Source organism: Choloepus didactylus, chromosome 2 (genome assembly GCF_015220235.1).
Source record: "Choloepus didactylus isolate mChoDid1 chromosome 2, mChoDid1.pri, whole genome shotgun sequence".
NCBI lineage: Eukaryota > Metazoa > Chordata > Mammalia > Pilosa > Megalonychidae > Choloepus > Choloepus didactylus.
This window is the reverse complement of record NC_051308.1, coordinates 49,252,060-49,273,650: the sequence shown is the minus strand read 5'-3', so window position 1 is coordinate 49,273,650 and position 21,591 is coordinate 49,252,060. Positions and strand designations below refer to the sequence as shown.

Genomic DNA, 21,591 nt, shown 5'->3' with positions numbered 1-21,591 from the left:
GTTTTAATTTCTAATACAGTAAATAGATATAACCTGTACAAACAAGAGCTCTTTGGGGTACTCAGTGCTTAGGAGTATAAAGGGACCCTGAGATCAAAAATTTTAGAACTGTTGTAGAGAAAGAGGGACGTAAAGACAGATGAGTCCATAGACTTGTGTGCCGGGGAAGAGGACAGAATGTAGCAGAGGGGAAGCTGAGCTGAGGTTTGTATATCCCACAGCCTTGTTCTGGGGTCTGTTGCTTTAGTGGACATCACTGAGAGCCTGGATGTGCTGTTTTCACAGACTTGAGCCTGGTCATGAGGGAGTATCCCAGAGGGGCACAGGACACCAAGCTTCCTCCTTCTTTGGGACTAGAGAACACAGGGCAGATTAGGGCAATTTGAAATTGTTTTTTCCACCTCTGTGAGAAAGGTGGGTCTTGTTTATTAGGGTTGTGCATGTAAACCAAGTGACGTGCCTCTTCATCTTCATAATGAAAACTTTTGTTAATCCCAAGGGTAAACTTTGTTAAAAGGGGAACACTCACACCTTGTATTACTTACCTACCAACCTTGAAGTGTTGCAGGAAACACATGCAGAGAGGAAAAGGCAGGGCCTTGGTTTCAAGCCCCAGAGTGATGATAATAATAAAAAAAAACCCTGGCTTGCTGGGCCCTTTGGGGAGAAAGCTTCATTTGCTGAAAGAGGCCAGTTGTTCCTTTTACCAAAACTCCCCCATTCAATCAGTGAAAGAGGCCGGCCTGGAGCACACAGGTGAGTGAGGAGAGAATGGTCATCAGGTGGTAGGCAGAGCTGAGTGGTGAATGTGGATTATAAGGGAAGGCAGTTAACAGGCCTTACTTAGTTTGGGTAAGAACTGAGGTGGCTTGGTGGCAGTAATATATATTGCAAAAAATAGATGGATTTGCATGCAAGGTTCTTCTTTCTAAAAATTTTTAACTTAATACTGAAACATTTGTTTAGTTCTCTCAATTGAGTGAAAAAAAAATCCACAAAAACAGTTAACATCCTGCTGTAGGTTTTATCCAAGGAAATGGTGAAGCTGACATGATATTTTAGCATGGTTGATGGACAGAATTGAAGGAGCATAGAATCTTGCTAGAAGTCACTGCAGGAGCCCTTCACTGGCAGGGGATTGTTATATAAATAGAACTATAGTGTGGCTGATGCTTGCTAATTATGAAACAAATCATAAAAACACCTGCTGGCTGTAGTTGTTTTGGTGCCTGTACACTTAATTTTCTTTCTCTTCCCCCAAACCCCCAGAATGGCTTATTCTGAGGCACAAGGAGGTGTCCCCTGTGGTTTCATCCGCCAGAATTCCGGCAACTCCATTTCCTTGGACTTTGAGCCCAACACAGAGTATCAGTTTGTGGAACAATTAGAAGAGCGTTACAAATGTGCCTTCTGCCACTCCGTGCTTCACAACCCCCACCAGACGGGTTGCGGGCACCGCTTCTGCCACCACTGCATCCTGTCCCTGAGGTGAGCCCAGGGGCCTGCAGCTATGGCCAGGCAGGCCAGAGCCAAATGGGGGTGTTTCTGGGATGTAAATGTCAGCCATGGCTACTCGACTGTAATGGTTTTCAGAATTGCTGTGGTTGCCCACAGAGCCTGCCAGGGTCCCTCCCTGAGGACCTGAGGAGTAAGCTTCATTTTTGCTACTCATTTATAGATATTCACCATTTCCTAAGCTTCAGCCCACACCTGTTTTGCATGCAGGGGCAAACCTGGGTGCACAGCCTGTCTTGGGATTTAGCTGCTGGAAAGGACCTGCCTCGCCTAGGTATCTGTTGTGGTTGCCCTGACCTTTCTCTGCATTAGGGCAGGGGTAGTGTAACATCCAGAAGGGGCCTTGCCGCAGTGACGCTGCTGCTCTGGGCAGCTGTAAATCCTGAGTCATGGGATGCTTTTCAAACTTTTTACTTTAAAGTAATTTCAGACTTCAGGAGCATTACAAAAATAATACAAAAACAGTTCAGACATCTCCAGTATACCTCCTCCCATATACACAGATTTACCTACTTTTAACTTTTATGACATTTTTTTGTTTCTCCCTCCCCCTTTCTCTCTTTCTCTTCTTCCTTTCTCTCTTTCTTTCTTTATCGATCTATTGATCTGTCTTCTAAACATTTGAGAGTAGGTTGTATATATCCTGCTCCTTTAACAGTTAATACTACCATGAATATTTCTTGTGAACAAGGAACAACCTCATTAGGTACAGTTATCAAGTTGAAGCAATTTAACATTGCTGTAAAGCATACATCTATTTTTGAAGTTTTTCAATTGTCCCAATAATGTCCTTTGGACATTTTCTCCTCCATTGTTTGACCAAGCCCAGAATTATTGCATTTAATTGTCATTGTCTCTTTAGTTTCTCTCTCTCTCTTTTTAAGTTGTGATAACATACGTACATATATAAGCTTCCAATCTCAACAACTCTCAAGTATACAATTCAGTGGCAATGGCATTAATCACATTCATAATATTGTGCTACGATCACTATCATCCATTACCAAAATTTTTCCACTTCCCCCTCCCCCTCCCCAATAAACAGAAACACTGCTGGGTCATATTGTTGCACCCTGCTAAGCTTTGAAAGGGGGTAACTGGATCCTTGTTATTTGCAGCACGTTCTCATTCATTCACTTGTGCATTCATTTAGCACCTCTCTGTTCCAGGCACTTTTTTTTTTTTTTTTTTTTTGAAGCAATAGAGGTACAGTGTGGAATAAGACCCAGTCTCTGCCCTCTAGGACCTCCCAGTCCAGTGAAGGAGATGGATTATAGTACAGTGTGATAAACAAATAACTGTGCAAAAGGCTGTGGGACAATGAGATACCATCTAACACCGGTTAGAATGGCTGCCATTAAACAAACAGGAAACTACAAATGCTGGAGGGGATGTGGAGAAATTGGAACTCTTATTCATTGTTGGTGGGACTGTATAATGGTTCAGCCACTCTGGAAGTCAGTCTGGCAGTTCCTTAGAAAACTAGAAATAGAGTTACCATTCGATCCAGCGATTGCACTTCTCGGTATATACCCGGAAGATCGGAAAGCAGTGACACGAACAGATATCTGCACGCCAATGTTCATAGCAGCATTATTCACAATTGCCAAGAGATGGAAACAACCCAAATGTCCTTCAACAGATGAGTGGATAAATAAAATGTGGTATATACACACGATGGAATACTACGTGGCAGTAAGAAGGAACGATCTCGTGAAACATATGACAACATGGATGAACCTTGAAGACATAATGCTGAGCGAAATAAGCCAGGCACAAAAAGAGAAATATTATATGCTACCACTAATGTGAACTTTGAAAAATGTAAAACAAATGGTTTATAATGTAGAATGTAGGGGAACTAGCAGTAGAGAGCAATTAAGGAAGGGGGAACAATAATCCAAGAAGAACAGATAAGCTATTTAACGTTCTGGGGATGCCCAGGAATGACTATGGTCTGTTAATTTCTGATGGATATAGTAGGAACAAGTTCACAGAAATGTTGCTATATTATGTAACTTTCTTGGGGTAAAGTAGGAACATGTTGGAAGTTAAGCAGTTATCTTAGGTTAGTTGTCTTTTTCTTACTCCCGTGTTATGGTCTCTTTGAAATGTTCTTTTATTGTATGTTTGTTTTCTTTTTCTTTTCATTAAGTAGTTAGTCCTGATGACCCTGTGAATGAAACTTAGTCTCAGTGGTATTATTTGTAAATAAATACTTCTTACTTTGCTAATAAAAAAAAAAAAAAGGCTGTGGGAGCATGGGAGGGAGCATTTAACTGTCTGGGGGGCTCACTATTTGAGGATGAGTAGGATTCTTCAAGCAGACTGGGAGATGGGGAGGTGTTGAAGAGGGGTGGAGAGGGGGCCTTCTGGGCAGAGGAAACAGCATGTGCAAAGACAAGGAGGAAGGAAAGGTGCCAACTGTGAGGGTAGAATGTGGCTGGAGTGCCAGGCTATACTTGGAAGACTTGTGGAAGTAAACACCTAACTTTGACTCCATTTTTATTTTTCTCTCCAGAGAATTAAATGCAGTGCCAATCTGCCCTGTAGATAAAGAGATTATCAAGTCTCAGGAGGTAAGAAAATCCCTTCTTTGGTTTAGCAGCTCTCTGGGTGATGGAGAAGCCAGTGTCTGGGTTTGAATTAGAGGTAGAGGGTGGAGCCTGAAGAAGGAGAGATGGGGACCTTCCTTGAAGCCCATATTCCTGCTATGAGGTCAGGTCAGACCCCTCTCCTACCCACATTGGAAGGAGGCTTGTTTGGGTCTTTGCTGACCCCACCAAACCTCCTCTCCTGCTCCTTCCTTACTCTCTTCTTAGACTAGCTCCAGCTACATTGAACAGCTGGGAGAAATGAAACATTCTGTTTCCTGGAATCCTACTTCTCTTCTGGTTAATCCCTAAAAGTTCCTTTTATTTTTATTTTTAATACCAGTTTTATTGAGAGATAGCTCACATACCATATGTATTAGTTTCCTAGGGCTGCCATAACAAATGATCACCAACTTGGTGGCCTAAAACAAGAGAAATTTATTTTTTTCACAGTTCTGGAGGCTAGAATTCTAAAATCAGGGTGTTGGTGGGGTCATGCTCCCTTTGAAGACTCTAAGGAAGACTCTTTCCTTGCTCTTCTTAGCTCCTGGTGATTGCTGGCAGTCCTTGGCATTCCTTGGGCTTGCAGCTGCAGCATTCCAATTTCGGACTCTGTCATCACATGGTCTTCTTCCCTGTGTCTCCTTTTTGTCTCTGTATCCAAATTTCCCTGTCTTTTCTTTTGTAAAGACACTAGTTATTGGATTTAGAGCCCACCCAAATCCCCAAATCCAGTATGACATCATCTTAACCTGATTACATCAGCCAGGTCACATGCTGAGATTCCTGGACATGAATTCTGGAGGGATACTAATCAACCCAGCACACCATAAAATTTTCCTTTTAAAATGTGCAATTCAGTGGTTTTTTGTAAATTCAGAGTTATAAATCCATATCCGTCATCTCATTTTAGAGTACTGTCTTCACCCCCTAAAGAAAGCCCATATTCACTAGCAGTTACCCTCCAATCTCCCCTCTCTCCAGCCACTGCAACCACTAATTTACCTATACTGTGACTAGCTTCTTTCATTTAGCCTAATGTACTCAAAGTTTGTCCATGTTGTAGCATGTATCAGAACTTCATCTCTTTTCATTGCCAAAAATTATTCCATTGAATGGACATACTGCATTTTATCATTCATCACTTGATGGACATTTGGGTTGTTTCCACTTTTTGGCTATTATGAATAATGCTGCAGTGAACATTCATGTACAAGCTTTTGTGTGGACATCTGCTTCCTCTCTCTAAAGTATATACATTAGAGTGGAATTGCTGGGTTATGTGGTAACTTGATGTTTAATATTCTGAGGACCTGCACCATTTTACAATCTCACTAACAATGTATGAGGGTTCCAGTATCTGAAGATCCTCACCAAAATTTGTTATTGTCCATCTTTTTCATTTTAGCCATCCTAGTGGGTTTGAAGTGGTATCTCTTTGTGGTTTGATTTCCATCTCAGTGATTAATAATGTTGAGCATCTTTTTATGTGCTTATTGGCCATTTGTATATCTTCTTTGGAGAAATGCCTATTCAAATCATTTGCTCATATTGTACTGGGTAATTTTCCTTTTTACTGTTGAGTTGTAAGAGTTCTTTATATATTCAGGATATTAGATATATGATTTACAAATATTTTCTACCTTCTCTGGGCTATCTTTTCTATTCTTTTCTTTCTTTTTTTTTTTTGGATAGTGTCCTTTGAAGCACAAAAGTTTTTCATTTTGATGAAGTCCAGTTTATCTTTTTTTTTGGTTACTTGTGCTTTTAGTGTCATATCTAAGAAACCATTGCCTAACAAAGGCAATGAAGATTTATTCCGTAAAATATACTTTCTTCCTTTAAAGTTCTATTGAAGCATCACTTCCTCCAGGAGGCTTTCCCTTAACACCTAGTCTGATGTACATGCTTCTCTATACTCTTATGATGTGCTTTGCAAATGCCTACTAGAGATCTGTTGCACTAGACCAGGGGTCGGCAAACTATTGCCTTTGGGCTAAATCCAGCCTCCCACCTGTTTTTATAGCCCAGAGAGCTAAGAATTTTTTTTTTACATTTTTTAAATGGTTGGAAAAAATCAAAAGAAAGATATATGAGAAATCTGTGCACTATCTCTGCAACTTCTTGTGAGTCTTAAAGTATTTCAAAAATAAAGATTTCAAAAATCAAAAGAAGTGTTTTATGACATGAACATGAAATGAAATTCAAATTTCAGTGTTCATAAATAAAGTGTTATTGGAAAACAACCATGCCCATTCATTCATGTATTGTCTGTGGCTGCTTTAGAGCAACCACGTTATCAGGAAAATGAATGGGAAAAAATATTAGCAAATCGTATATCTAATAACAGACTTGTATGTGGTGTACAGAGCCAAAAATTTTTACCAACTGGCCCTTCACAGAAAAAGTTTGTCGACCCATAGTTTGTGTTGAAATAGCAAGTCAGCGCAGCCTAGGCAACACTACTGACGAGTAATACAAGTGTATACCCTAAGATAGGAAGGTGAAAGTACCACCTTGGCCACAGCCTTGCCTCCTGACCTTTGAACATGTGGGGGTCAGATTTACCATGAGATTCTCCTAGCTGCAGCCAAGGTGATGCTTTTTTGAGAAAAACTTTTCTTTTAGTGTGATGGTGAGTCTGATATTTCCATTCCAACCACTGTCCGGAAGTTTCCATGTGTCTTTTATGAACCAAATTAATAATAGCCTCATTTGCATTGCTGTAGGGTTGAAGGAGTGTGTGTGATCTGTAATTTTTTCTTTTAGGTGTTTAAAGACAATTGCTGCAAAAGGGAAGTCCTCAATTTATATGTATATTGCAAAAATGCTCCTGGATGTAATACCAAGATTATACTGGGGCGATACCAGGTTGGTATTACTCATGAACAATATTTGCCTATGCCAATTTTCCAGTGACATTATTGAATACCTTTATGTGACAGTACTGGGCTAGGCACTGTAGGAGAATCACTGTGTTTGCTGTCATAAAATTCAATTTCACGACACAGTTAGCTGCAGGGCAGCATGCCAGCGGTGAAGAAGTGGGTAAAGAGGTTTGTTCTGCATGCACATGTAGAGAGCATGCTATATGCATTAGACCTTAAATTATGGCGTAGGGGTGAAAGAGCCAAAAGAGAAGCCATGTGACATGCTAAGCAAAAGGAATGCTCAAGCAAGGACATGTCATATTGGGGAAACCATGAAGGATTTGGGGTGCCTAGTGTAGGTGGTACTGAGCAGTGATTGCAAGGTACCCTCCCCCAAAGCACTTATTCTCTCCCCTGGTGCTCTGGTGGTGTTTCCTAGAGCCATGGGTGCTGGCCTCTAAGGGTTTGTGATTTAGGACAGATAGCACAGACCAGGACAGAGATGGGGTGTACTTTGAAGGCAAAGCATTGGTGTGAGATGCAGACAAGGTGTAGGGGAGGTGTAGGGGAAGGGGAGTTAAGTTCCTTTCAAATGAAACCTTGCTTTTTCACCCAGCTGGGGAAGCTAGTTGTTCAATGGAAACCTGCACGCTTGTGGCTCAACCACATCAGGCCTGTCTGCATCAGGTTTGATCACACTATGAATGAATGAGGCACAGGAGTTCTCTAGCTTCTAGGGAATTGCTTGGAAGATGCTGAATTTTCCCTCACACCCACACATTTTGGGAGATGTATTTCAGGTGATTCAGTCTTTTCTCTATCACACCTCCAAAATCCCCAGGCACTGAATTTGTAAATGGGTAAATGATTTCCTTGTTAAGTCAGAGATTTCTTTGGAGGTTCATGGAACTTTTTGTGCTTTCTTATGACAGTCCTTAGACACTTGTTTTAAATAGTCAGGCTCTAGAACTGGGCTTCTTTTCCATCTTTGCTGTTACTAAGCCTGAAAGAAACAAGGCTCAAAATGGACCATTACACAACTGTAGTGACCAGATCATAAGCTTCTGGAGAACAAGGACTTATTTCTTTCTACCTATTTCTTTTGTATTTCCTCTCATTCCCTGTTCTCCCCACTATCAAGGTAAGTTTAAGATCTTAAAGTAGCAGAGTCTTGTTGAATGTTGACTTTCAGTGAAAGTTGAGGGGTAACATCAATTTCGGAGAAGATATGAATTTCAATTGCCATTACGATTTGTTTTTAACTACCAGAGGCAAAGGAGAATAGCTATAATAATTATTTATCTCACTGTGAAAAAAATTGCATTTCTTTAGAGCAGGGGTTAGCAAACTTTTTCTGTAAAGAGCCAGATAGTAAATATTTTAGACTTTGCGGGCCGTAGTATCTGTGGCAGCTGCTAAATTCTGCCATTTTAGTGGAAAGCAGCCATAGACAACATGTAAATGAATGGGTGTGGCTAGGTTCCAATTCATTTACAAAAACAGGTGGCAGGCCAGATTTAGCCCTCCAACCCTATGCTGCCAACCCTTGTTTTAAAGAATCTTGAAGGAAGACAAGTTCACTAGGATTTTGATAACTTATCAGCATCACAATAACTTATAGTGGGCCAAAGGTTTTTATTAAGAAATATCTGCTTTAAAAAAAAAAATCTATAATATGAAGAACACTGGAATAAGTACTATCCATGTCATCATCCTCTCATAGCCTGGTTAAGGATATTTCCTGATTTTACAAGTCCAACAGTTCCCAGCTTCTCTTGGGCCTGTGAACCTGTACTTCTTCTATTTCCGTTTTTTGTTTTTTTTTTTTTAAACCATTTCTGGACCAGCTTCCTTTCCTTTTCTTTTTCTTAATCCTTCCTCTTCATTCATTTAGTAAGGATATACCCATTTCTTCTTCCCTTTTTTCCTTCTTTCCTGTCTTTTACCATCTTTGTTGCAGAGACCAGTACTTGGTGCTGGGGATGGACATGGTGGGTATATAAAAGAAAGAAAAGATGTCCTTGAAGAACTGCTGAATTGTCAAGCCAAAGGAAAATATTCAAGAACAAACCTGAGAACATGAGCACATTATAAGATAATCTAAAATAAACTTGGCATGCCTTCCTTCTTCACTCATCTGTCCCTGTCTTCCTAATCCCCACCAAACTAGGTCAGCTTTCACAGCCCCCAGTCCAAAGAGCCCTCTTCATGCCCTTTGCTGAGCAGAGGCAGTGGGTACTGGAGGCTAAGATCCTGAAAGTGGAGGCTGCTGGCCAGTGTGGTCCTTTGGCCTGGCTGTCTACCAGTATTCTCTCACCCTCATCATGCCTTCCCTGCTGTTCTCCCTCCTGCTGCCCTGGTTAATGGTCACACTGGCCTGTTGCCCCTTGCAGGACCACCTTCAGCAGTGCTTATTTCAGACTGTACAGTGTTCTAACGAGAACTGTCGGGAGCCAGTCCTACGGAAAGAGCTGAAAGAGCATTTGAGCTTATATTGTCAGTTTCGAGAGGAAAAATGCTTTTACTGCAAAAAGGATGTGATGGTGATCAATCTACAGGTAAAAAAACAAAAAACAAAAAAAACAGACAAACCCATTCAACTTCATGGTGCTAAATTCTGCCTCAGTGACCACAGTGAATCAGGTGTTATGTCAGGAGCATATTTCTGGATTTATTTTTGTACAGAATCAGGTCTAAAGAATAAGCTTATCTAAGAGAAGTTCTGTGAAAAGCTTAAAACTTTCTGGTTGGTAAGACTCTTCATTTACCATTGGTAAAAATATTTCAGCACCTGCTGTGTGCAAGTGCGAAAGGAGAAATGCTAGGCCCTGGGTGATGTACTGTCTGAGGTGACAATACTGTTTGCCCTCAGAATGATCTAACTGGAGAGGCAGGATGTAGGCATAAAAAGAGCACAGGCTACCTTTTACATGTGCTAAAGAAGCCACACTGATAACTCTCACAGTCTGCCCTTCCTCAGTCCCATGCCCTCTGACCTTATTTTGGAATAATTGGAAAATTTAATTTTTTAATTAATTAATTTATATCAAGAAAGCAGCCATCTTTAATCCCTTTGGAACTAGGCCATACCTTCCTGTAGAGGTTAAGCCACATAAACATATATCTCCAAAGGGATATGCGTGTGAACACTGTGAGGCCATAAAACCCTTAGAAGCAAAGATTGGTTTTGTTTCATCATATTTTCTCTGTTTCAGAATCATGAGGAAAATTTGTGTCCTGAGTACCCAATATCTTGTCCCAACAAGTGTTTGCAGATTATTCCAAGAACTGAGGTAACCATGAATAATCCACTCAGTAGACTTCATGTAAAATAGAGTTTTAATACTGTGGTGCATGTTTGATTAAATCCCAGAAGCAGAGGCCCAGGGCTTAAATTATAACCATCATAACTGTATCTGTCTTCTCCTTGGCTAACTACTCAGTTTTCATCATTGCTTTTCTCCACGAGGCCTTGGCATGTCTTTTCTCCTTCCTGATGCCCATGGAAGCTCCCATGTTCCCTCCCTTCTTCCCCGGCCGCCCTTGCTTCCCTGCTTGCTGGCTATACCAGGCAATTGGAGAATCAGGGAAGAATTTCTATAGCTTGAGGCTTTCCATTTCATAGGTGGATAAACACCTTGTTGTGTGTCCTGAAGCAGAACAAGACTGTCCTTTTAAGCACTATGGCTGTACTGTAAAGGTATGATTTTTTTTTTCCTGCTTCTACATTCTACTGTATAATTCATTTGACAAGTTCACTTTACTCTTTGATTCCATTCAGGATGCAGGAGGACGTATAGTTCTGAGAATTTTAAGGTTGGCAGTTATTTCTAATGCTGACTCAGCTGCCTCTACCAGATCTTGAGACCTTCTGGAATCACTCCTCCCATGATTACAGACCCTGGTTTTATGGTACTCCAGTCTATCACCTGGTATTTTGAAACAAAATTGATTTGAAATCATGTTTTAAAATGTATACTCATACTTTTAAATATTTTTAAAAGTATTATACAATAAATTCATACCTTAGGATTTTTAACAACTAATTTTGGTTGGATCAAAGTTTTACTCATTAAAATATATCATGCTCTATATCATCATTGTAAATTTTCTATAAGTTTATGACTCTAAACTAAAAAATTTACTTTAAAAATCATTAAAATACTACAAAAAATGTTTTTTATTCTTGAAACATTCTCTTTCTGAGATGTCTAACACAAGACCAAAAAGCTATAATTTTGGTAAGTAGAAACACAAATATTTAGAACTTCTATGTGATTAAAAAAATACCATAAATAAAATCAAATAGCAAACCACAAACTGGAGGGAAATATTTACAACATATAGAAGACAAAAAGAGACTGTTTTCCTTAATAGACAAAGGATTCTTACATGTACGTTATTAAACTTAATAGAAAAATAGGCAAAGGAGTATAAATATATAGACAGTTCCACAAAAAATTCAAATGACTGATAGATGTAAGAAAAAAATGCTTAATCTCACAGCTAGTACCTGGGACATTCATAGTAGATGTCAATAAATGCTGATTCCATTGAGTATTTATTATGAAAATTAATTAGTTTGTGAATTATAGTGAGAGAGATAATTTTCACCATACGATTGACAAAGATTAAAACATTTGATAATATCCAGCTTTTTTGAGGGCAGTTTGGTTATATCTATGAAAATAAAAAACAGACCTACACATTGACCTGGCAATTCCACTGATAGAAATTTTTCTCTGATATCCTTTCATAATATGCAATAATTACACAGATATAAACATACACACAAAAAGATGTTTATATAGAAAAAAAAACAAACTAAATATGACATAAATCCATTACTAAAGCAATGATTACATAGTTCTGTGATCATACTTTGGAATACTACACATCTTGCTAAAAGAATGAGCTGATAATAGAAATATGCCCAATTTATATTAAGTGAAATATACGTTGCAGAATATTAAATATATTATGATCTCACTTGTGATAAAAATGTACATATGTTTTAGCTGACTCTGGTGACTGAGACTAAGGGATTGAGATGACTTTTGCTTTTCACTCTACATCTTGCTACATTGTTTGTCCTAAACATGTATTTCTCATTTTAAAAAACTGAGAAAATATATAATATGAGAAGCCTTTAAAAAATTCAGCGAAGAGTGATAAATTTGTCATATATCAGACTGGTAGTTGGCTGTCTTGGCTGCAAAAAAAGATAGGGTGTCTTTGCTGCAACAGGAATAGTTTTCCAGCTCAAAAAGAGATGTCTGCAGTTAGGCCCAAACCTCTAGTTGCTTTATACTGTGGGAGAACTTAACCTCAGTAGCAGCGCAGGGGATGTCTAGGGCAGTTGTTCTCTGGAACTTCATTTTGTGAGAACTAGCCTAGGTTAAAATTGATCCAGAGATACCTCACCAAGGAGATAGGTTTTATATGGGGGTTTTTGAGAGGTGATAATAACTGCACTTAACCCACAGCCATATACTCCCAGGGCAAGGAAGGAAATCACGCTGAGAGTTTTGACAGTGGTCTGATTCTGTCTCTGTAAGTGTTAGATTGTCTTCATGATAGAATCTCAAAGCTGGTTTTCATAAGGGACCTAGAGGAGTTGTTTCTTCTGCAACCCCACCTTGAGACAGATGAAGGTTTAAATTATTAAAGTAAGCAAAGTTGTTGCAGTTTTGCTTTAGCAGAATATCCTACCATATCCCTCATTTTTGAAGCCTTTCAACTCCGACTTATTTTTCTTTTCATACTGAAGGATAAAAGGGGTAACCTGAAGGAGCATGAACATTCAGCTTTGCGGGACCACATGCTTTTGGTTTTAGAAAAGAATTTCCAATTAGAAGAACAGGTAAATAAATATTCAAGGGTTCAAATATAAAGGAGGGGGCAGAATTGCTGAGATTTGCTTGCTTTCTCTTGGTAACTTTATATTTTTGTTTCAGTATAAGTTGAATGGAGATAGATGTTTTTCTATTAAGTGGTAAAACAAATCCCTAGGATTATATTATGGAAAATTAGAACTAGATGTCTTTGAGATCATTAGATCCAGCCCCTTCCTTCAACAGATGAAGTAACTAAGCTGAAAAAGGTTATGATGGGTTTGTAACTTTTAAGAGGCAAAAATGGATCTCTCTCCTCATGGTATTCCAAACTGCCTTCTGCATCTTTCCTGCAAACCTTTTAGTTGATGGCTGGCACCTAGTAGGTATTTGATGTTTTTAAATTAAATCAATATTACAATGAAATAATAGTTTACTGTCTATTCTAAGCACCATGAGTTTTATGTATTTTGTTGTAGTCTTAATTCCTGCCTTTGAGAACCTTGCAACCTGATAAATGCATAATGCATACATATTTCACAGAGTTGTGATAATCAAATGAAATTATATATGCAGTATCGACCATAGCACCTGGGACATTCATGGTAGACCTCAATAAATGCTGATTCTATTGAGTATTTACTATGAAAATTAATTATTTTGTTAGAACACCTCAGTGGATCAGACTTTTCAAGCCCACATAGGGAAGAAAACCATCCATCTACAGAAAGGGAGCTGAGTTTTACTATGCAGATTATCTTTTTATGTCTTTCATATGATTCTGTATTAAAGTAGGTGTGTGAGCTCCAGAGTCAGATCCTGGAGAAAATTAGAAAGACTGAGAACTTAACTCTGGCATAAGGCATACTTCTTTTCTGTATCAGTCGTCCCATTCATCCATCAATTCATGCAACAAATACCTACCATATGGCAAGTACTGTGTTGGTTGCTAGGGACACTGAATTGAGGAAGACACAGACCCTGCCCCTAAAGAACTCACAGAAATGTAAACAAATAAGTTATGGTACCTCACAGGACATGCTGTAACTCAGTGTGGGTTCAGAGGCTGCAGCAGTTCCTCTGGGGGAGACAGGGAAGGCTGCTCAGGGGAGGATACCTGAGCTGTGTCTTGAAGGAAGAGTTACCAGATAAAATATTTTGGGAGGGGGACATTCCAGAAGGGAAAGGTTTGTGCCAAGGCAGGGAGGCATGAGAGAGGATGATGGTTCAAGGGAATGGGATTCTAGTGTGGATGGACTTCAGGGTATGAGATGGGGAGTGGCTGGAGACTTGATGGTTGGATCCAGATTGCGATGGCTTTCCGTATAAGCTGATAAAATTTAGGACACTGTGCATTCAATTATTTTTTAATTCATTCATATTCAGCCTTGTTTCAGAAAAGCTTTAAGGGGTAAAACTTTGAACTAATGTCTGTAAGTGATGGGGAATTAATTGAGGTTTTTACATAGGGAAAACCTGGGCCAGCTAATTGTTTGGCAGTAATGTGGAAGTTGGGTAGGAGGGAGAGAAGAGAATGTGGACAAAGGAACCAGGCCGAGGGATGTTGCACTACTCTAGCCAGTGCAACAGTAGAGCCTGGTAACTGATAATATGAGGGCCCTGGAGCCAGGATGCTCAGGTTCAGGCCTGGCTCCACACCAGCCATCTGAGTTTGAGCAGGCTCCCAATTTCCTGTGGTGAGGGGTAAATCAGAGAATACATTGATGCTCTTAACATGTGCTTGACATATAATAAGCATTTCAATATTAGGTGGAGGCAAGATGTTGAAGTTGGTGGTGGTGGTGACTATGGAAGCTCAACCAAGGCTGTGACGGTGAGGATGGAAAGAGGGGATCGAGAGACATTTCTTAGGTTGCAATGGTGTGCTGTAATCTTGGAAGATAGCAAACCTGATAAAGTTACTGAGATGGAAACTACAAGAACAAGAGTAGGTTAGAGGTGAGGCTGGGGAGAAGAGACTAAATTTGCTTTTGGATGGGGAGATATGTTGGGGTGGTGGGTGGTACATGGAAGTCAGCTCTGCAGCCTGAATGGCAGATGATTGTTGCAGCCATTTGTGCATTCATTGATAAACATGTACTGAATGCCCCCTGTGACCCAGGCAGTGTGCTGCAATTTGGGGATATAGAAATAAGTGAGACATTGCCTGAAAAAAGTTTAGTGGAGAAAAAAAGACCAAAAAACAAAACCAAAAACATCAAGTTTTAAGAGTAATAAGGAAAGTTATACACTAGAATTATGGACAGGTGTCCTGGAACTTGAGAGGTGGACTGGGTAGGTGGTACCTATAGGCAAATATTTTTGAGATGTGCCCTTGAGCAGAGGCTTAAAAGGTGGTATTTTCTAGATGAAGGGAAGCAGTGTCTGGGACAGCAGGGCCTGATGGGAAATACAAGTTGTTGAGACTTGCTGGGCAGTGCACACATGGGATGTGAATGGACATATGCTGAAAGGGAAACCAGGGCAAATCATGTAGGACCCTGAATGGCCTGCCAAAGAAAGCCACTTCAGACATTTAAATAAGGGAGTGACCAGATTTGTCTCTTAATATTATTCCAGTCATAGTATGGAATATGACTTAGAGGAAACAAGACTGGAGGCAAGAAGAGCCATTCATTCTTTCATTCATTCATTCAACAAATATTTATCAGTTACCTATTGGTGCTAGACACCAGTCCAGTCACTGGGGTTACAGCAGTGAACTGTGAGCTCCATACCAGTCTCACCTCCCATAAGTGGAGGACCAGTTAGGAAGCTGTTGTAGCAGCCAGGGTGGGAAATGATAAATGCCGAAACTTAGTGCTGAAAGGAGATGAGATGGAATGAGAAATGGTTTTAGGAGTTTTTGTTTCTTTTGTTGTCTTTTAGGAGTTTAGTTGGCAAGTATTGCTGATTGAATGGGTGTGGGGTTGAGAGAGGAGTTGTCTAGGATCACTCATAGGTTTCTGATTGTTTCCCTCAAATAGACGATAAATTCAGAGAGGGTAGCATATTTTTCCTACTGCTTGCTAACTGTATGCTGGGCAGGCTACTTACACTCTTTGCCTCTGTTTCTCACCTGTAAAATGGGACTAATATTCACACGTACCTTATATGGTGCTTTGAGGACTAAAAGATAAAAGAGGATATGGCAGACATTCAGGAAATTTCAGCTATTATTACTACTCTTGATACTGTGTATATAGCATCTAATGTATGGTGATCAGTATTCTGTACTTGTTTAGTAAGTGCAAACTGAATGAATGAAGAGAACCAGTTCAATAAATTTAGTCAAATGGTGTTACCATCATCAGATGAACCATCATTATAATAGGTTAGGTTTAGAAAAGACTGATGACAAAGTCTGTGGATCTGACTTCTTGGAACCACCTGTAAAGATTTTTCTAGAATTGTATAGTAATTTACCTGTAAATATTTCCTAGAAATACATATGTATACATTTTTGCAAGTATTTTTCTAAAACTATTTTTATCATTTTAACTTATATGCATGCATTTAAATGACCTTATTTTTCCTCATTTACATTCCTGTTATTAGATTTCTGACTTATATAAGAGCCTAGAACAGAAAGAAAGTAAAATTCAGCAGCTAGCAGAAACTGTAAAGAAACTTGAAAAGGACTTCAAGCAGTTTGCACAGTTGTTTGGGAAAAATGGAAACTTGCTATCAAACATCCAGGTGAGAAATGGCCTTTCCATTCAAAGCCAAGATTTAGCTTTCAGTTGGCAGTGAAGGGTTTTCTTTTAACTTTTTATATGGAAATAATTTCAAATGTACAGAATAAGAATAGCACAAAGAACACTTGCATACCCTCCACCCAGATTCCCCCACTGTCAATGCTGTGTCCCATTTGTTCCATCCTTTGCGCTCTCTGAACCATTTGAAAGTAACCTGCATATATTATGGCTCTTTATCCCTATACACACCATCGTGTATTTTCTAAGAATAAAGATTTTCTCTTACATAACTACAGTACAGTTAGCATCTTCAGTAAATTTAACATTGATACAATAATATAATCTATGGCAATTAGGGTTTTAATTAATGCTGGGTCAATATTGAGTCACTTGATTTTGATTCATTGAGAGCATCTGTAGTTCTGTATTATGTAGTCAACAAAGTTGAAACTGTTAATTCCTTTGGGAAGAAAATGCTTTAAATAGCAAAAAAAAATTTTGTAAATCATGAATGTTAAAGAATCACAGATAAAATTCTAATAAATAATGTTCATTATAAAATTTACAGTGAAAAAGATTTCAAGACATGTAGTGTGGGCGATATATTTGAAATTTGGATTATTCCAGAAAATCTAGGCTATATAATTTCCATACTTTATGAGAACATTTTATACATATATAAAATATATATAATTATATTGTTTGTATCCAGAAAAGGGAAATCCATCTTATGTTGTTATCCCAGTGCAGACCTTTTTCTAACATAATGACCAGTCTTAAGGCATTTAGAGCAAGGGTGGAAAAGAAATACAGAGCGAATGTCTTATTTAATCTCTTCCATTTTAACAGAGCAGAGAGAAGTTCAGACCTGACCTTAGGGCACTTCTGTACCCATCTGTAGTGCTCAGGCCAGAACAGGTGGGCTACTTCCAGCTCATTCTTCTGCCTTCCGGCAGAGCAGAAGTGAGTCATGAGAGCAGCTTCTAAGGAGGGAGGGACGTGATAAGTCAAAAAAGAGACAACATGAGAAGAGAGATGGAAAAATGAGTTAGATAACCAAGTGGAGAGAAACTGAGGGAGGAGTAAAAGTCAGATGAAGAGAAGTTCAAGAAGGAAGATAAGAGATGTCTGTGATCTCAGTGAATGTTCTCTTCTGGATGGTGTCTTTTTCATCTCATTAATTGAGTAATTAAGTGTGAAATGTGTGCCTTGAAAAATTTTAATCTCAATGAATTACTAAAATATTAACTAATTTTTTTCAATGTTATGATTCATTTTATACTAAAGGTTCTTGCCTGTCACATTGACAAATCTGCTTGGTTAGAAGCTCAAGTACGTCACTTATTACAAACGGCTAACCAGCAACAAAATAAATTGGACCTGCAACCTTTGGTGGAAGCTATTGATACAGTTAAACAAAAAATTACCCTGCTAGAAACCAATGACCAAAGATTAAGTATGTCTAATATTTTACTTCTCTTTTAGTGGCTTGTTTGTCTGCATGTGTTTATGAAATAAGCAAACATCGGCCAATTGGAGAGTCACAGCTCTCCAGGATAAACAATGGTTGAATCTGACACATGTGAAAGAGCAGCCTGCAATTCTGTCCACTCAAGCAAAAATGAGAGCGGGCCATGAGCAGGGGCTGGAAAAAGGCAAGGGGTGGAAATGTGCCAGAAAATTCCAAGAAGAACAGGGAGTGGTGGTTTTTGAGGAGAATGAAAAATAATGAGAAAGCAGAGGAAGAGATGTGATGGGAACCTGTTTTTAAAGTATGGAAACATATAAAAGAGTTTGGCTGTTTAAAAACTTTGTAATTAGAAAACAGTGGGGCTCACCATGCTAACTCATGCTAGTTGAATGCTGAGTGTACCTTCTTTACACTTCGGTGAGCTTCAGTTTAAGAGTACATATTCAGGTTTCCTTGGTGCCATACTAGCCATGGCGTGATATTTGCTGAGGTAATATTATTCATATAAATGGTCCATTTGTAGCTGTTGGGTTAAGTTCATCTTTAGGATGTCAGAATTTTTTTGGTCCTCTTAAGGTAACAAAATTCCACTTAGGGCAAAGTCAAAGACAACTTTCAAGCCTATGGACTCTTTTTTCTTTTTTTTTTCTTTGCAGTTGTTTTGGAAGGGCAGACTAACAAACATGATGCCCATATTAATATCCATAAAGCACAGCTGAATAAAAATGAGGAGCGATTTAAACTGCTGGAGGGTGCCTGCTATAATGGAAAGCTCATCTGGAAGGTGACAGACTACAAGATGAAGAAGAGGGAGGCAGTGGACGGGCACACAGTGTCCATCTTCAGCCAGCCCTTCTACACCAGCCGATGTGGCTATCGGCTCTGCGCCAGAGCATATCTGAATGGAGATGGGTCCGGCAAGGGGACACACCTGTCACTGTACTTTGTGGTGATGCGAGGAGAATTTGACTCACTGTTGCAGTGGCCATTCAGGCAGAGGGTGACCCTGGTGCTTCTGGACCAGAGTAGCAAAAAGAACCACATTGTGGAGACTTTCAAGGCTGACCCCAATAGCAGCAGCTTTAAAAGACCAGATGGGGAGATGAACATTGCATCTGGTTGTCCGCGCTTTGTGGCTCATTCCACATTGGAGAATGCCAAGAACACCTACATTAAAGATGACACCCTGTTTTTGAAAGTGGCTGTAGATTTAAGTGACCTGGAGGATCTCTAGCCATTGTTTCTAGGGGGATAAGAGGACTTTTTGGATACAGAACTATGGAGGAGGAGAACCTTGATTATATTGTATTTGGCTTTTTTGCCCTTCATGTTTGAAGTCAGTTCAAAACTTCTGAAGTGTGCTGTCTGCTTTTTACTTTTTTACTCTTAGTTTGAAACTTAAAACATTTAGAATATTCTCATTATTTATATTTTAAAAATAGATGGTAAGTTTCTTGAAAGCAGGATCTAGGCTTATCTTTTTTACTGGTGCTTAGCAGTATCTCAGGCAGGTAGTGTAATATTCACTGTTATTTAGGAGACAAGTAACAGCATTCCCAACTGAAAATGTTCTGATATTTTATTATTTGGCCCATTGATCCTAGACCTGACCTTAAACCTGCAAAAACAGTCTTTTAGGGTAGGTTGTTCCAGTTAAGTAGATGAATGATGTACTTAAAAGACAGTATGCCCAACTTGGACCAGACTTTTTTTTGGTTAAATGCTAAACTTTTGGAAACTACTACCCATCTAAATATTTTCAAGAAATTCAGCAGCAGTTTATAAGCACAGTTTAGCAAGGCTGCAAAGGAAATGGTGAATGGGGTAAACATTATTTTTGTCTCTGCTGAAGTAAACCAGAATGTACTGTGTGTGTGTGTGTGTGTGTGTGTGTGTGTGTGTGTGTGTGTGCGCGCGCGCGCGCATAGGTCAGAGATGGTCAAATATCAGCAGTTTCATAAGGTTCAACCAAATAAATATATGAACAAATGTAAGTATACAACTAGTTTAAAGGTATTTTGGTAATAATAGTGAATTAACTTGAGGATGGGCAGAATTTAATATATGATGGAGAAAATGTCATAAATGGATAGATGAACTTTAAAATCTAGGTTGAAAATTGTTGCAATTTCCTGAGTGTTAGAAGTACTCCCATCCAAAATTGTTGTTTAAACATTATCTTCTGTTGTTTTTGAGAGAACTTTCAACTTCATAAATTGGTATGAAAACGGGCATTTCTGTAAACCTGGGAAATTTCTTGTCAGAGTCCTGAGTATTTGGGGAAGAACAGAAATGATCATGTCCTTAAGAATCTATCTGTATGGATCTAAGGGTGTATATACAAATTGAGGTGGCTCCTTATAATTCTTGAAAAGCCTAAGCTTGACAGAAGAATACCAAGTGTTCCTGAGCCCCCACTCATTGTTATGCCCTTTACCATTGCTCACATGTGGGCTGGCCCTGGGCATGCCAGCACAAGTGCCATGTGGCACAGGGCCCTTTCCAGCAGCTCTCTTGGGTAATGACCATGTGCTTTACAACTTCTGAGCAGCTAACCTGATAAAAGAAGCACTATTTATGCATCTTCTGTGAATGACAGGAAACTTCTTAATCTCTTTTGTGAGATTTTTGCAGACATAATGCAGGAATCATCCCAAAGGATTAAATTCAAAGAAATAGATTCACAATAGAAATATTCTAAAGAACTAACTTGCCAGTAGCGAACTGTGGTCCGGTTGGCCGGCACATCACCTTTGATAAAACTAAGGAAGTGTTTTTCTAGCCCACATGACCAGACGCCGATGATTCTGCCTGTTTATTTTCAATGTTTCTAATCAAACTGAAGGTCATCCTTGTACTCTTCAGGAGTAGAAAATCATGTTGTGGGTAACTCATTTTAAGTAGTTGATATGAAAACTATTTTAAAATGAATTTGTCAAAATACTGGTTTGGTGTTTTAACCAACTTCTTTACGTAAAAAGTGTAAGTCATGGCATGGTTTGCATACAAGTTCAGAGTCCTTTCATCCTTGAAATAGTGATTATATGATCATAGAACAAAGAATTCTAGAGTAAAAAGCATTCCTTTTTCACAAAATAGGAGTTGTTTTGGTTTCCTAGGCTGCTGAAGCAAATACCATGAAATGGCTTGGCTTAAACAGTGAGAATTTATTCGCTTACAGTTTTGTGACTGGGAAAATGTCCAAGTGAAGGCATCTTCTAGGCAATGCTCTCTCCCCAAAGACTGTGGCGTTCTGGGATTGGCTGCTGGTGAGTCTTGGTCCTTAGCTTATCACAGCAAGGCACATGGCAGCATCTCTGGGTCTTTTCCTTCTCTGCAGGTTCTGTTTCAGATTCTTGCTTTCTTTCTCTTTGAATTTCATTCTCTTATAAAGGACTTCAGTAATAGAATTAAGACCCATCCTGGTTGTGTGGGTCATACCATAACTGAAGTAGCCTCATCAAAAGGGGTCACCCTACTTACAATGGGGACATACCCACAGGAATGGATTAAATTTAAGAACATGGTTTGCTGGGGTACATACAGCTTCAGACCACCACAGGAGTTGTGATTTTTGCTTTTAAAAAGTGGGTCCATGTAAACTATTCT

General features: G+C 39.2%; 1 protein-coding gene across 5 annotated transcripts in view; it reads left to right on the top strand.

The window, feature by feature from the left end:
• The window catches only part of TRAF5 (TNF receptor associated factor 5), a 49,103-nt gene extending 27,806 nt beyond the window's left edge, over positions 1 to 21,297 (top strand). For 2 of the 5 annotated variants that reach the window (XM_037824451.1, XM_037824444.1), the window contains exons 2-11: positions 1,270 to 1,488; positions 4,037 to 4,094; positions 6,879 to 6,980; positions 9,373 to 9,537; positions 10,195 to 10,272; positions 10,605 to 10,679; positions 12,750 to 12,842; positions 16,372 to 16,512; positions 17,799 to 17,967; positions 18,639 to 21,297. In XM_037824451.1, the coding sequence (XP_037680379.1) occupies positions 1,271 to 1,488; positions 4,037 to 4,094; positions 6,879 to 6,980; positions 9,373 to 9,537; positions 10,195 to 10,272; positions 10,605 to 10,679; positions 12,750 to 12,842; positions 16,372 to 16,512; positions 17,799 to 17,967; positions 18,639 to 19,216 (1,677 nt within the window). In that variant the 5' untranslated portion in view covers position 1,270 and the 3' untranslated portion in view covers positions 19,217 to 21,297. Of the gene's footprint in view, positions 1 to 361; positions 757 to 1,269; positions 1,489 to 4,036; positions 4,095 to 6,878; positions 6,981 to 9,372; positions 9,538 to 10,194; positions 10,273 to 10,604; positions 10,680 to 12,749; positions 12,843 to 16,371; positions 16,513 to 17,798; positions 17,968 to 18,638 lie in introns of those variants that run through there. The other 3 variants (XM_037824459.1, XM_037824473.1, XM_037824464.1) reach the window with 3 other exon arrangements.
• Positions 21,298 to 21,591: the final 294 nt, after the last annotated feature.